The sequence below is a fragment of the Hyla sarda genome, chromosome 4 (assembly GCF_029499605.1).
Source record: "Hyla sarda isolate aHylSar1 chromosome 4, aHylSar1.hap1, whole genome shotgun sequence".
Taxonomy (NCBI): Eukaryota; Metazoa; Chordata; class Amphibia; order Anura; family Hylidae; genus Hyla; species Hyla sarda.
Genome location: NC_079192.1, coordinates 22,860,884 through 22,877,106, shown reverse-complemented (window position 1 = coordinate 22,877,106; position 16,223 = coordinate 22,860,884). Strand labels below are relative to the sequence as shown.

Genomic DNA, 16,223 nt, shown 5'->3' with positions numbered 1-16,223 from the left:
TCTGACACCTTTACTTTTAGCACCTTATTTTTTGGTTTCTTGCACTGTTTTTTTCCTTTTTTATATCTATTGTATACACGTATATCTCTGTGTTGCACATTGCACTTTATGCATCTTCATTTTTAAGGTTAAACACACTTGTTATGCTTTAAACAGAGTGTCACATTGCACGTATTTTTTTAGCAAAAGGTGCTTTTATGATCCATTGGTGATCAGTTGACCCCGACATTTACGCCTTCCTTTTTTACAACCTTTTTTATATCCTTTTCCCGTCCCTGCTATCCTTTGCATTTTTTAAGTTCATTTATTTACATATATATATATATATATAAAATATATTTTTTAAATAATTATACACATTATCAAAATTGCGCTAATGATTACTATTTTTATGTATGTTATATAGCTATATATTATTACCAATTTTTCTTGCTTGTGTATGATATATGTATTTTTTGTAAAATAAAATCATATTTATTAAATTTTATGGTTATTGATTTATCAGATTAATATATTTTCTATTCATTTTATTATATACATCTTTTACTTTTGGTGGGTTTACCCTATACGCTGTAGTGGCGTATTTATAGGTTAAACAATCAAACAAGCAAACAACACAAAAACAGATAAAACTGCAGTGCAGAACAAATGCATCCCAACAAAACCCTGTCTTAACACTATGCTGGTGTAGACCTATACCCCAGAACACTAAACTCACAAGGTAGCAAGTACTAGCAACCTAACCGATCCACCCCCTCCCCCCACCCAACCCCAACTAATGGACCGGACCCACCCCCTGGGAACCCCAGTAAAGGACAACTAGTGGAAGTCCAGTGCAACAGTCCAACCCAGTGGCAGGACCTAGGTAGAGCTATGCCTAGCCCCTACCACTAACTAACTAAACATTACTGTAAGAAAAGTCCAGCAACAGCAGACAATCAGGAACTCAATCAGAAGGAGCCCGAGCAGGAACCCGGTGTGCCCTCTCGGTAATATAAGGTGAGAAGGTATCCTGTGGAAGTACTTCTTTCAGCCATTTCTCGAGGAAGGCCACAGGATCTGCCCCTTCCACTCTTTCAGGGAGGTCCACCAGGCGGATATTGTTGCGCCTGAGCCTATTTTCCAGATCATTAGCTCTGTCCAACACCGTTTTTATTTGCCGCTGCATGGAGACAGCTGCGTAGGGATCGGTTGCAGAGTGTCTTCCAGAGTGGAGACTCTGCGCTCCACCTCCCCCGTACGCTCCTGGAGTTTTTGCGTCTCATACCGGAGTATCACAAAGTCCTGTTTGAGGTCATCAACTTTGGAGACCATAAGAGTCTGGCACAAGGTGAATGCCACCAGCAATTGAGTAAGCTTCTTGTCCACAGAGTCCACGGGGCAGGGGGGATGATGAGGAGAATCACAACCCGCAGAGCCAGGAGAGCCAGAGAACATAGGCGGGGAGGGAACAGGAGACATGCAAGCTCAACCTCTGCAGGCCAGGCAAACTGACTGAGGGCCCTAGATTCCTGAGCAGAAGCCCTTGCAGCCATTGGGGTAGGTACCCCACTTTCACGGTTAGAGCGTATCGGATCAGGCGGAGGCCCTTCATCAGAGGAGGCCTCATCAGTGGACTGTCTCACAGCTTCAGCCGCGGACTTAACCTTCTTGTTACGTCCCCTCGAGCCCCCCATGTTCTGCCACACAGTAAGCACCACAAAGTCCAGCAAGCACACAGCACCACCAGCAGGGACCAGTCCCAGGTAGCCTCCAGGGATATGAGGAGGAGAATATATAGCCCCAGGTCCAGGATATCACAGCCGCTTCTCCCAGTATTATAAGCCACAGCACCCCAGAGGTTTTGGAGGAGCAGTGGGGAGGATGGGAAAGGGGGGGGGAGAGAGAGGCAGAAGCAGAGTCTCTCAGATGAAGTCAGAAGAATAGGGGAATCAATCTCACGTCAGTCAGGCAGGGCATCACATTAGCGCTCACTTCAGTGCCCTGCCAGCCACCCAATTCCAGGCCCACCGTCAGATCCCCCAAAAGTCCAGAGCTCACGTCAGGCAGCAGCTCCCTTGGCCCGAGTCACAGCAGAAGCCTCAGCACAGCCCGGGCACGGGAGTCTCCTTGGCAACCAGAGGCCCCACCCACGAATATCCCAGTATTGGCGGCTTTTCCTCAGCCCCCTCACCCCCAAGGGAGGTCCAGCAGCAGCTTCCACGGGCACCCGCTAATGTAGCCAGCGCCCACCACACTGCACCTTCAGAGACCGCAGCCCGACCACGTCTCCCCCTTTACTCCGGCACTCCGCTCCAGACAGCCTCAGTCTACCTGCTGCGCTGCACCGCTCCGTCCCCGCAGAGATCTTCTGTCCCGAGCGCCTACGGCACCCACACGCAGCACCGGAAGGCTCAGCAGGGACTCCTCCACAGCACCTGGGTCCCCAGGTGAGTCGGGACCTGGTCAGGATATGGTAGTCAGGGCAAAAAAGAGCTGGGTCGGCGGGAGAACAGGAAAGTGCGACCGCTCAGCTCGCCATGCAGGCCATACCCCTACCACATATGTTTATATATTTTTTTGTTTATGTGAAGAGGGAGGGTGATTCAAACTTTTATTAGGGAATGCTTTTTAATGCTATGCCATAACAAAGCTGTCAGGATTCGGCAGGCTGGAGGTGGATCCTCTGTGTCAGAGAGGGATTGGCGTGGACCGTGCCGGCGGACCGGTTCTAAGTTGCTACTGGTATTCACCAGAGCCCGCCGCAAAGCGGGATGGTCTTGCAGCGGCGGTAGCAACCAGGTCGTATCCACCGGCAACGGCTCAACCTCTCTGACTGCTGAGATAGGCGCGGTGCAAGAGATTAGGCGAGAGCAAGTTCGGACGTAGCAGAAGGTCAGGGCAGGCAGCAAGGATCGTAGTCAGGGGCAACGGCAAGAGGTCTCGAACACTGGCTTGGGACATACAAGGAACGCTTTCACTGGCACAATGGCAACAAGATCCGGCAAGGAAGGGAAAGGGATGTGAGGTTATATAGGGAAGTGCACAGGTGAACACACTAATTAGAACCAGGCGCCAATCAGTGGCGCACCGGCCCTTTAAATCGCAGAGAGCCGGCACGCGCGCGCCCGCGCGCGCCGGGACAGAACGGATAGGGAACGAGTTTGGTAAGCGGACCGGGATGCGAATCGCGAGCGGGCGCGTCCCGCATCACGGATCGCATCCCGGCTAGGGACATTATCGCAGCGCTCCCGGTCAGCGGGTCTGACCGGGGTGCTGCGAACTGGAAAACGCTGCGAGCACTCCAGGGTGGAGCTGGGACCCGGAGCGCTCGGCATAACAAAAGTATTGATCAGTGTTATCGGCGCTGCATTGCTCCAGCCTGCAATAGCTGGCTGCAGCATAAGAGCGCTGATTGGACGGCAGGGAAGGAGGAAAGAGACTTGCCTCTGTCTGTACAGCTGATCAGGACATCGCGATCAGCTCCACTGAGCTGCCAGGAACAGATTTTGGCACTTTTAAACGCTGTGATCAACTTAGACTGTGGCGTCTAAAGAGTTAATGCTGGACATCAGCCTGAACGGCGATGTCCTACATTAGCCATGGGTCCTGGCAATTTGCACTTGATTAATCTGTTACCACTGCAAAGTGAAAACTGAAATTTACTTTTGTAAGATAATTTGTAGCTTTTTGCTTACAGCCAAGAATCGCAAAAAGAAAGTGGCTAAGCCGCACATGTGTCATTTCATGCACCAACTATAAGCAAAATAAAAAGTTCTAAAGACCATGATAAATCTCCCCCTATGTGTTTCTCTGTTTTATGTTCTCTCATAAGGAGGAGCTGGCTGGTTTAAAGAAGAGGCTTCTATTGTTCTTCAACATGTGTCAGAGTCTACTCTCAGATCTTCATTGTAACGTGCGAGAACAGGTAACGGGTGATGAACTTACAGTCCGCTGCTTTACTGATGAAGCTGTAGAAAGAGCTGTAAAGAACCATTCGATTACAGCAGTGTTTCCCAACCAGGGTGCCTCCAGCTGTTGCAAAATTACAACTCCCAGCATGCCCGGACAGCCTTTGGCTGTCCGGGCATGCTGGGAGTTGTAGTTTTGCAACAGCTGGAGGCACCCTGGTTGGAAAACACTGGATTACAGATTCTAGAACGCAACTTCACACCAGCACCTTCCATCCTGATCCTCTATTTTTCCTTCTGCAGGCATTTAAACTGCTCAGTGACCTCCTGGTGATTTTCGGCGATCACATTGGCTGCGGTGATCACTCCTATCTTCAGCCGCTTTCCTATTCACCAGACCTTACTCTCCAGGCAGAGCTGGCAGGGTTTCTTGTTGATCATGTGTTCACAAACTCTGAAGATGAGGATAGTGGTGCGTGTTCAGGGTGAAGGGAGATGAGTGAAAGATCATTTATAACATCAGACATTGTGACAGATCATAGAGATTACAATCCATGCTCTTTATGTTGAGATATTGTTGCTCCTTTTTGGTGTTTTTTTACAGCAAGAACTGGTAAGAGAACCAGATGGATAAGTCAAACAAGTGTTGAGGTGAACCCATTTAAAGGGGTACTTCACTGTAAAACATTTTCTTTTAAATCAACTGGTGCCAGAAAGTTAAACAGATTTGTAAATTACTGCTGACATCTCTGTTCATGTCAGAAACTCTCCAGAGCAGAAGAGATTTCCTTCTACCCTGGACACTTCCTAAAATGTGGCACTGTGGTCAGACTGGAAAGAAGTTTAAAAAGAAGAGAACTTCCTGTGGAGCATACAGCAGCCGATAAGTACTGGAAGGATTAAGATTGTTCTGTTTAACTTTCTGGCACCAGTTGATTTAAAAAATTAAAAAATAAAAATAAATGTCAGCAGAGTACCTCTTTAAGCACTCAGGTGTGTTAGCTTGACTAAGGTGGAGGCTCTGCTACACTCCATTCAATCCAGACATATATATGTAAAATCACATAGAAGAAGAATTATCAAGCTCTGTAGCATTTTTTGCGTAAAAAAAGTTGCACGTACTTGCGCACGTGCAACTTTTCTATACATGCTACGACTTTTTGATTTTTGCTTATTCCAAAGCGCATTTCTGAAATCTGCTCACGTAGTAATTTTTTTTTTTTACTTTGCAGTGGTCATGTATTTATCAAATGCGATAGTCGCTATTTATGAAGAAATAATTTTGCATCTGTATTTCAAAGTCGCATATGTATTCCAGGTCCAACCTGGCTTACAGAAAGTGCATATGTCCGCAGAAAAGGACATTAACATCCACTTTAACAACTGTTCTTGTTCTGCATCATGAAACAAAGCTACTACATTAATGTTAATTATAGAAAAAATGTATTCTATAACTAATACCTCTATTAATTTTAAGGTTGAAAATACACACTGCACACCTTGTTAATTTTAGGACACACATGCTGGCATACCCACAAAATTTAAAAATTTATGTTGTGTTAAAATAGAATATTGCACAAAATAATTGAGTAAGAATTTTTAGACTATGTAAATAACCCATACGTGGCACTAAAATTTTTCCTTAAAAAAAAAGAAACATGCATAGTAATACAGCTTCATGCACATTTTGAGGTGGGTAACGTACCGAGACTTTATTTTTTTTTTTGTGGCTTCACTATTGTTTATGTACCTGTTGGTGCTGCGTTGTCTTCCTTCCTGACGTAAACTTCGACCTCAGCGCAGCGACGCAAGACTCCGCCCACCAACGTCGCAAAATCCTTGCTCAAATGAAACTAAAAAGCCTCCAGAGTACTAATATTAATGGTGAGGCATAGTATGTTTTTAATATTTTTTAATTTCTGAGGAGGATGGATGGGTTGTTGCGGGATAGTTGGAGTGCAGCTATTTAGTGCCAGGCAGGCTCCTTCATAGACAAGAGACATACAGTCATGGCCGTAAATGTTGGCACCCCTGAAGGTTTTTCAAGAAAATGAAGTATTTCTCACAGAAGAGGATTGCAGTAACACATGTTTTGCTATACACATGGTTATTCCCTTTGTATGTATTGGAACTAAACCAAAAAAGGGAGGAAAAAAGCAAATTGGACATAATGTCACACCACACTCCAAAAAGGGGCTGGACAAATTTATTGGCACCCTTAACTTAATATTTGGTTGCACACCCTTTGGAAAAAATAACTGAAATTAGTCGCTTCCTATAACCATCAATAAGCTTCTTACACCTCTCAGCCGGAATGTTGGACCACTCTTCCTTTGCAAACTGCTCCAGGTCTCTCTTATTGGAAGGCGCCTTTTCCCAACAGCAATTTTAAGATCTCTCCACAGGTGTTCAATGGGATTTATATCTGGACTCATTGCTGCCACTTCAGAACTCTCCAGCGCTTTGTTGCCATCCATTTCTGGGTGCTTTTGGATGTATGTTTGGGGTCATTGTCCTGCTGGAAGACCCAAGATCTCGGATGCAAACCCAGCTTTCTGACACTGGGCTGTACAGTGCGACCCAAAATCCATTGGTAATCCTCAGATTTCATGATGCCTTGTACACATTCAAGGCACCCAGTGCCAGAGGCAGCAAAACAACCCCAAAACATCATTGACCCCCCACCATATTTCAATGTAGGTACTGTGTTCTTTTCTTTGTAGGCCTCATTCTGTTTTTGGTAAACAGTAGAATGATGTGCTTTCCCAAAAAGCTCTATCTTGGTCTCGTCTGTCTACAAGACGTTTTCCCAGAAGGATTTTGGCTTACTCAAGTTCATTTTGGCAAAATGTAGTCCTGCTTTTTCATAACTATTTGTCAGCAGTGGGGTCCTCCTGGGTCTCCTGCCATAGCGTTTCATTTCATTTAAATGTCGACGGATAGTTAGTGCTGACACTGATGCTCCCTGAGCCTCCATGACCACTTGAATATCTTAAGAACTTGTTTGGGGCTGCTTATCCACCATCCGGACTATCCTGCGTTGACACCTTTCATCAATTTTTCTCTTCTGTCCACGCCCAGGGAGATTAGCTACAGTGTCATGGGTTGCAAACTTCTTGATAATGTTGCGCACTGTGGACAAAGGCAAATCTAGATCTCTGGAGATGGACTTGTAACCTTGAGATTGTTGATATTGTTCCACAATTTTGGTTCTCAAGTCCTCAGACAGTTGTCATCTCCTTTCTGTTGTCCATGCTTAGTGTGGCACACACAGACACACAATGCAAAGACTAAGTGAACTTCTCTCCTTTTTATCTGCTTTCAGGTGTGATTTTTATATTGCCCACACCTGTTACTTGCCCCAGGGGAGTTCATAGGAACATCACATGCTTAAAACAATCTTATTTTTCCACAATTTTGAAAGGGCGCCAATAATTTTGTCCAGACCATTTTTGGAGTTTGGTGACATTATGTCCAATTTGCTTTTTTTCCTCCCTTTTTATGTTTAGTTCCAATACACACAAAGGGAATAAAAATGTGTATAGCAAAACATATGTTACTGCAATACTTTTCTGTGAGAAATACTTCATTTTCTTGAAAAATTTCAGGGGTGCCAATATTTACGGCCATGACTGTATGTCAGTTTTTTAGAATGTTTAGTTTTATCTTATTTTCCAAAGACAGTTACAATCCATATTTAAGCAATCATAATATAGAAAACATTATTCACCATTATTCAAGTGCAAACACAGAAAGTTTTTGATCTCCAAGTCAGTCTCTCTTATCCCCACCGGAACATACCGATCCTGTACAGACAATCTATTAAAACATATTTACATCTGATGTACCATAAGGTTCCATTGGTGGATACTTTGGTAGCTTTTTCATTATCTATCTGTTAATGTGAAAATCCCATCTCTAAAAGTTATCCTCTAACCACAGCTTTAGTTGCTCTAAATATATATTAGGAAATTGATCTGCATAAAATTTAAGGCTTATTTCAGGATAAAATAATAGTATTTAAATAGTGAAGGTAGAGGTTCACTTTAAACAAAGAGTGCAAATAGGTTAGTGTTTCCCAACCAGTGTGTCTACAGCTGTTGCAAAACTACAACTCCGAGCATGCCCGGTCCGTGCATGCTGGGAGTTGTAGTTTTGCAACTGCTGGAGGCAGACTGTTTGGGGGAAAAATGATCTAATTCGTGGGTTAGGTCTGAGGCTGGGGTACACACAGAATTTGTCATGTAGCATCTTCAATAGTATCTGCTCACAAGTGTTGGGTACTCCGCTGCTAGACATGCTATCGCCTATCCAAAGGATAGGAGATAACATGTCCGATTGCCCCAGCGATCTCTGCCGCGGCACCCCAGTCATCCGGTGCATGGAGCGAACTCCGTGCAGTGCCGGAGGACTGGCAAACACAGCCGCCATGCCCCCTCTATTCATGTCTATGGGAGAAGGCCGTCACACCCCCTCCCTAGAGATGAATGGAGGGGGCGTGGCATGATGTCACGATCATGGAAGTCCCAGGCTTCTGGGATCGTAATGCTGCAGCATCTGCCCAGGGAATGCGGGGGTCCCTGCGGGCGGACCCCTCCGCGCTCAAGCATGTTATCCCTTGAATAGGGACAGTGGGGCAAAAAAGTATTTAGTCCACCACCAGTTGGTTGTGCAAGTTCTACAACCTCAAAAGATGAGAGGCCTGTAATTTTCATCATGTATATCTCAACTATGAGCGACATAACCAGGAAAAAAAATCCAGAAAATCACATCTGATTTTTTAAGAATTTATTTGCAAATTATGGTGGAAAATAAGTATTTGGTCACCTACAAACAAGCAAGATTTCTGGCTCTCATAGACCTGTAATTTCTTAAGAGTCTTCTCTGTCCTCCACTCCTTACCTGTATTAATGGCACATGTTTGAACTTGTTATCAGTATAAAAGACACCTGTCCTCAACCTCAAACAGTCACACTCCAAACTCCACAATGGCTAAGAGCTGTTGAAGGACACCAGAAACAAAATTGTAGACATGCACCAAGCTGGGAAGAGTGAATCTGTAATAGGCAAGCAGCTTGGGGTGAGGAAATCGACTGTGGGAGCAATTATTAGAAAAAATGGAAGACATACAAGACCACTGATAATCTCCCTCGATTTGTGGCTCCACGCATGAGCTCACCCCGTGGTGTCAAAATGATTACAAGAACGGTGAGCAAAAATCCCAGAACCACACGGGGGGACCTAGTGAAATCCTGCAGAGCGCTTGGACCAAAGTAACAAAGGCTACCATCATTAACACACTACGCCGCCAGGGACTCAAATCATGCAGTGCCAGACGTGTCCCCCTGCTTAAGCCAGTACATGTCCGGGCCTATCTGAAGTTTGCTAGAGAGCATTTGGATGATCCAGAAGAGGATTGGAAGAATGTCATATGGTCAGATTAAACCAAAGTAGAATTTTTTAGTAAAAACTCAATTCGTCCTGTTTGGAGGAAAAAGAATGCTGAGTTGCATCCAAAGAACACCATACCTACTGTGAAGCATTGGTGTGGAAACATCATGCTTTGGGGTAGTTTTTCTGATAAGGAACCAGGACAACTGATCCGTGTCAAGGAAAGAATGAATGGGGCCATATATCGTGAGATTTTGAGTGAAAACCTCCTTCCGTCAGCAAGGGCATTGCAGATGAAACGTGGCTGGGTCTTTTAGCATGACAATGATCCCAAACACACTGCCCGGGCAACGAAGGAGTGGCTTCATAAGAAGCATTTTAAGGTCCTGGAGTGGCCTAGCCAGTCTCCAGATCTAAACCCCATAGAAAACCTTTGGAGGGAGTTGAAAGTCTGTGTTGCCCTGCGACAGCCCCAAAACATCACTGCTCTAGAGGAGATCTGCATGGAGGAATGGGCCAAAATACCAGCAACAGTGTGTGAAAACCTTGTGACGACTTACAAAAAATGTTTGACCTCTGTCATTGCCAACAAAGGGTATATAACAAAGTATTGAGATGAACTTTTGTTATTGACCAAATACTTATTTTCCACAGTAATTTGCAAATAAGTTCTTTAAAAATCTGACTATGTGATTTTATGGATTTTTTTTTTCTCTTTATGTCTCTCATAGTTGAGGTACAGTACAGATCAAAAGTTTGGACACCTTCTCATTCAAAGAGTTTTCTTTATTTTATGACTGAAAATTGTAGATTCACATTGAAGGCATCAAAACTATGAAGTAACACGTGGAATTATATACATAACAAAAAAGTGTGAAACAACTGAAAATATGTCATATTCTAGGTTCTAGCCACCTTTTGCTTTGATTACTGCTTTGCACACTCTTGGCATTCTCTTGATGAGCTTCAAGAGGTAGTCACCTGAAATGGTCTTCCAACAGTCTTGAAGGAGTTCCCAGAGATTCTTAGCACTTGTTGGCCCTTTTTGCCTTCACTCTGCGGTCCAGCTCACCCCAAACCATCTCTATTGGGTTCAGGTCCGGTGACTGTGGAGGCCAGGTCATCTGGCGCAGCACCCCATCACTCTCCTTCTTGGTCAAATAGTCCTTACACAGCCTGGAGGTGTGTTTGGGTTCATTGTCCTGTTGAAAAATAAATGATGGTCCAACTGCAAGATGCTGTTGTAGCCATGCTGGTTCAGTATGCCTTCAATTTTGAATAAATCCCCAACAGTGTCACCATCAAAGCACCCCCACACCATCACACCTCCTCCTCCACACCAGCACACCTCTGAAGTGAAATCCATTTCAGGTGACTACATCTTGAATCTCAACAAGAGAATGCCAAGAGTGTGCAAAGCAGTAATCAAAGCAAAAGGTGGCTACTTTGAAGAACCAAGAATATGACTTATTTTCAGTTGTTTCACACTTTTATGTTATGTATATATTTCCACATGTGTTACTTCATAGTTTTGATGGCTCCAATGTGAATCTACAATTTTCATAGTCATAAAATAAAGAAAGCTCTGAATGAGAAGGTGTGTCCAAACTTTTACTGTACTGTACTGTATATCTATGATGAAAATTACAGGCCTCTCTCATCTTTTTAACACCTTAAGGACTACGTGCACCAAAATTAGTATGTTTAAAATTGTCATTTCTGACCCCTATAACTTTTTTATTTTTCCACGTATGGGGCTATATGAGGGCTTATTCTTTGCGCCATGGTCTGTAGTTTTTATCGGTACCATTTTTGTTTTGATGGGACTTTTTGATCGCTTTCTATTAATATTTTTATGGCATATGAAGTGACCAAAAATTCACAATTTTGGACTCTGGTATTTCTCTATCGGCTCCATTGGGGGACACAGACCGTGGGTGTATGCTGCTGTCTCTAGGAGGCTTGACACTATTGCAACAGAAAAGTTGGCTCCTCCTAGCAGGATATACCCGCCTCCAGGCCACTGAGCTAATCAGTTTTAGCTTGGTGCCTTAAGGAGGTGGACATGGTCTGGGTCTCCCAGACCAGGTCTCATATTTTTTTTTTCCTCGGTTAGGGACATATTAGATTTTTTATTCCCTTTTCTTTCCTATTTTTAGGTGGGGACTCAGGAACATAGCGTTCAATGTTTCCCCGTTTGCGATTGAGGGGGCACAGGCATCGTGGATGTACTGTCAACCCCCTATCGCCAACGGTCAGCACCTGGGGTTGTACCTCATGGGTCCGGGTCCCCCACTTTTCCCTGCTCGTCTCGCTGTTGCAGCCTGGCATGATGCAGGTAACTAAAGCTGACTGAAGACTTCATGAGGTAAGTTCTGCAGACTAAGGTGAGTATATTTCCCCCTTTTTTCTTAGGTACTGGATTCTCAACAGCTGGAGACACCCTTTTTTCTATAAGGGTTTATGGAACTGGCCAGGAGGGTTTCTTCCCTCCTTTTCTACTCTATGGGGGGGAAGTTTTTATTGGGGTTGAGCAGTGGCACTTACATATTGCGGGCAAGTGTGTGTTGGTGCACAGTTTGTATGAGGCGTCTGCCTTCTGCAGCCGCGGCGTATCTGTTCGGCGGGCGGGCGCTCCTTCAGCCCGGCCGCACAGTTTTTACTTTCGTTTCGGCAGTGTACTGCCGACGGCGTTCGCCCGCTCCTTTCCCCCGAGTCGCATATGCGTTCACATGTGCGCTCGGGGCCGGGAGCGGGCTCCATCATTATCTGAGTTATTATTTCTTCGGCAGCCCGGTGCGCTTTAGCTCCGCCCACCCAAAGCCACCGAAGCCTTTCAAGAGGGCGCGAATTCCATCCAATCAGTGCTGTGCGTGTGCAGGGGGTTTGCAGGGCCAATCAAAAGTGCCCTTGTAGTTGACACGCCCCCTCTGGCCATTGGTCCAGTGTTTTCTCTCTCTCTTTTCCCCTCTCTGCCGGAGTTCTCCTCACTGCAGCAGCCTAAGGGACACAGACCCGGGTGAGACTGTTCCTTTTTTATTACTATATCCGTGCCCAGAACGGTTCCTTCCTCTAAACAGATAGCTGGGTCCTTAGTTACTTATTACACCTGTAATAACTGTAACACTGTTACGCCGAGCGCTCCGGGTCCCCGCTCCTCCCCGGAGCGCTCGCTTCTCTCTCGCTACCGCAGCGCTCCGGGCAGCTCCACTGACCCGGTGCGCTGCGTTACCGTCTCCAGCCGGGATGCGATTCGCGATGCGGGTAGCGCCCGCTCGCGATGCGCATCCCGGCTCCCGTACCTGACTCGCTCTCCGTCTGTCCTGTCCCGGCGCGCGCGGCCCCGCTCCCTAGGGCGCGCGCGCGCCGGGTCTCTGCGATTTAAAGGGCCACTGCGCCGCTGATTGGCGCAGTGGTTCCAATTAGTGTGTTCACCTGTGCACTCCCTATTTATACCTCACTTCCCCTTCACTCCCTCGCCGGATCTTGTTGCCATTGTGCCAGTGAAAGCGTTTCCTTGTGTGTTCCTAGCCTGTGTTCCAGACCTCCTGCCGTTGCCCCTGACTACGATCCTTGCTGCCTGCCCCGACCTTCTGCTACGTCCGACCTTGCTTCTGTCTACTCCCTTGTACCGCGCCTATCTTCAGCAGTCAGAGAGGTTGAGCCGTTGCTAGTGGATACGACTTGGTCACTACCGCCGCAGCAAGACCATCCCGCTTTGCGGCGGGCTCTGGTGAAAACCAGTAGTGACTTAGAACCGATCCACTAGCACGGTCCACGCCAATCCCTCTCTGGCACAGAGGATCCACTACCTGCCAGCCGGCATCGTGACAGTAGATCCGGCCATGGATCCCGCTGAAGTTCCTCTGCCAGTTGTCGCCGACCTCACCACGGTGGTCGCCCAGCAGTCACAACAGATAGCGCAACAAGGCCAACAGCTGTCTCAACTGACCGTGATGCTACAGCAGCTACTACCACAGCTTCAGCAATCATCTCCTCCGCCAGCTCCTGCACCTCCTCCGCAGCGAGTGGCCGCTTCTGGTCTACGACTATCCTTGCCGGATAAATTTGATGGGGACTCTAAATTCTGCCGTGGCTTTCTTTCCCAATGTTCCCTGCACTTGGAGATGATGTCGGACCAGTTTCCTACTGAAAGGTCTAAGGTGGCTTTCGTAGTCAGCCTTTTGTCTGGAAAAGCTCTGTCATGGGCCACACCGCTCTGGGACCGCAATGACCCCGTCACTGCCTCTATACACTCCTTCTTCTCGGAAATTCGAAGTGTCTTTGAGGAACCTGCCCGAGCCTCTTCTGCTGAGACTGCCCTGTTGAACCTGGTCCAGGGTAATTCTTCCGTTGGCGAGTACGCCGTACAATTCCGTACTCTTGCTTCAGAATTATCCTGGAATAATGAGGCCCTCTGCGCGACCTTTAAAAAAGGCCTATCCAGCAACATTAAAGATGTTCTGGCCGCACGAGAAATCCCTGCTAACCTACATGAACTCATCCATCTTGCCACTCGCATTGACATGCGTTTTTCCGAAAGGCGTCAGGAGCTCCGCCAGGATATGGACTTTGTTCGCACAAGGCGTTTTTTCTCCCCGGCTCCTCTCTCCTCTGGTCCCCTGCAATCCGTTCCTGTGCCTCCCGCCGTGGAGGCTATGCAGGTCGACCGGTCTCGCCTGACACCTCAAGAGAGGACACGACGCCGCATGGAGAATCTCTGCCTGTACTGTGCCAGTACCGAACACTTCCTGAAGGATTGTCCTATCCGTCCTCCCCGCCTGGAAAGACGTACGCTGACTCCGCACAAAGGTGAGACAGTCCTTGATGTCTACTCTGCTTCTCCACGTCTTACTGTGCCTGTGCGGATATCTGCCTCTGCCTTCTCCTTCTCTACTATGGCCTTCTTGGATTCCGGATCTGCAGGAAATTTTATTTTGGCCTCTCTCGTCAACAGGTTCAACATCCCAGTGACCAGTCTCGCCAGACCCCTCTACATCAATTGTGTAAACAATGAAAGATTGGACTGTACCATACGTCTCCGCACGGAGCCCCTTCTAATGTGCATCGGACCTCATCACGAGAAGATTGAATTTTTGGTCCTCCCCAATTGCACTTCCGAAATCCTCCTTGGACTACCCTGGCTTCAACTCCATTCCCCAACCCTGGATTGGTCCACTGGGGAGATCAAGAGTTGGGGGCCCTCTTGTTTCAAGGACTGCCTAAAACCGGTTCCCAGTACCCCTTGCCGTGACTCTGTGGTTCCCCCTGTAACCGGTCTCCCTAAGGCCTATATGGACTTTGCGGATGTTTTTTGCAAAAAACAAGCTGAGACTCTACCTCCTCACAGGCCTTATGATTGTCCTATTGACCTCCTCCCGGGCACTACTCCACCCCGGGGCAGAATCTATCCTCTGTCCGCCCCAGAGACTCTTGCTATGTCGGAGTACATCCAGGAAAATTTAAAAAAAGGCTTTATCCGTAAATCCTCCTCTCCTGCCGGAGCCGGATTTTTCTTTGTGTCCAAAAAAGATGGCTCTCTACGTCCTTGCATTGACTACCGCGGTCTTAATAAAATCACGGTAAAGAACCGCTACCCCCTACCCCTCATCTCTGAACTCTTTGATCGCCTCCAAGGTGCCCACATCTTTACCAAACTGGACTTAAGAGGTGCTTATAATCTCATCCGCATCAGAGAGGGGGATGAATGGAAAACGGCATTTAACACTAGAGATGGACACTTTGAGTATCTGGTCATGCCCTTTGGCCTGTGCAACGCCCCTGCCGTCTTCCAAGACTTTGTTAATGAAATTTTTCGTGATCTCTTATACTCCTGTGTTGTTGTATATCTGGACGATATCCTGATTTTTTCTGCCAGTCTAGAAGAACACCGCCAGCATGTCCGTATGGTTCTTCAGAGACTTCGTGACAATCAACTTTATGCCAAGATAGAGAAATGTCTGTTTGAATGCCAATCTCTTCCTTTCCTAGGATACTTGGTCTCTGGCCAAGGACTACAAATGGATCCAGACAAACTCTCTGCCGTCTTAGATTGGCCACGCCCCTCCGGACTCCGTGCTATCCAACGTTTTTTGGGGTTCGCCAATTATTACAGGCAATTTATTCCACATTTTTCTACCGTTGTGGCCCCTATCGTGGCTTTAACCCAAAAAAATGCCAATCCCAAGTCTTGGCCTCCTCAAGCGGAAGACGCCTTTAAACGGCTCAAGTCTGCCTTTTCTTCGGCTCCTGTGCTCTCCAGACCTGACCCATCTAAACCCTTCCTATTGGAGGTTGATGCCTCCTCTGTAGGAGCTGGAGCGGTCCTTCTACAAAAAAATTCTTCCGGGCATGCTGTTACTTGTGGTTTTTTTTCTAGGACCTTCTCTCCGGCGGAGAGGAACTACTCCATCGGGGATCGAGAGCTTCTAGCCATTAAATTAGCACTTGAGGAATGGAGGCATCTGCTGGAGGGATCAAGATTTCCAGTTATTATTTACACCGATCACAAGAACCTCTCCTATCTCCAGTCTGCCCAACGGCTGAATCCTCGCCAGGCCAGGTGGTCTCTGTTCTTTGCCCGATTTAATTTTGAAATTCACTTTCGGCCTGCCGATAAGAACATTAGGGCCGATGCTCTCTCTCGTTCCTCGGATGCCTCGGAAGTTGAACTCTCTCCGCAACACATCATTCCTCCTGACTGCCTGATTTCCACTTCTCCAGCCTCCATCAGGCAAACTCCTCCAGGGAAGACCTTCGTCACTCCACGCCAACGCCTTGGAATCCTCAAATGGGGTCACTCCTCCCATCTCGCAGGCCATGCGGGCATCAAGAAATCTGTGCAACTCATCTCTCGCTTCTATTGGTGGCCGACTCTGGAGACAGATGTCGTGGACTTTGTGCGAGCCTGCACTGTCTGTGCCCGGGATAAGACTCCTCGCC

General features: G+C 46.9%; 1 protein-coding gene across 2 annotated transcripts in view; it reads left to right on the top strand.

Moving 5' to 3' along the window:
- STAG3 (STAG3 cohesin complex component) overlaps positions 1-16,223 on the top strand; it is a 249,753-nt gene that overhangs the window by 152,886 nt on the left and 80,644 nt on the right. For both annotated transcript variants that reach the window (XM_056570147.1, XM_056570148.1), the window contains exons 23-24: positions 3,815-3,907; positions 4,194-4,362. In XM_056570147.1, the coding sequence (XP_056426122.1) occupies positions 3,815-3,907; positions 4,194-4,362 (262 nt within the window). The remainder of the gene's footprint in view (positions 1-3,814; positions 3,908-4,193; positions 4,363-16,223) is intronic.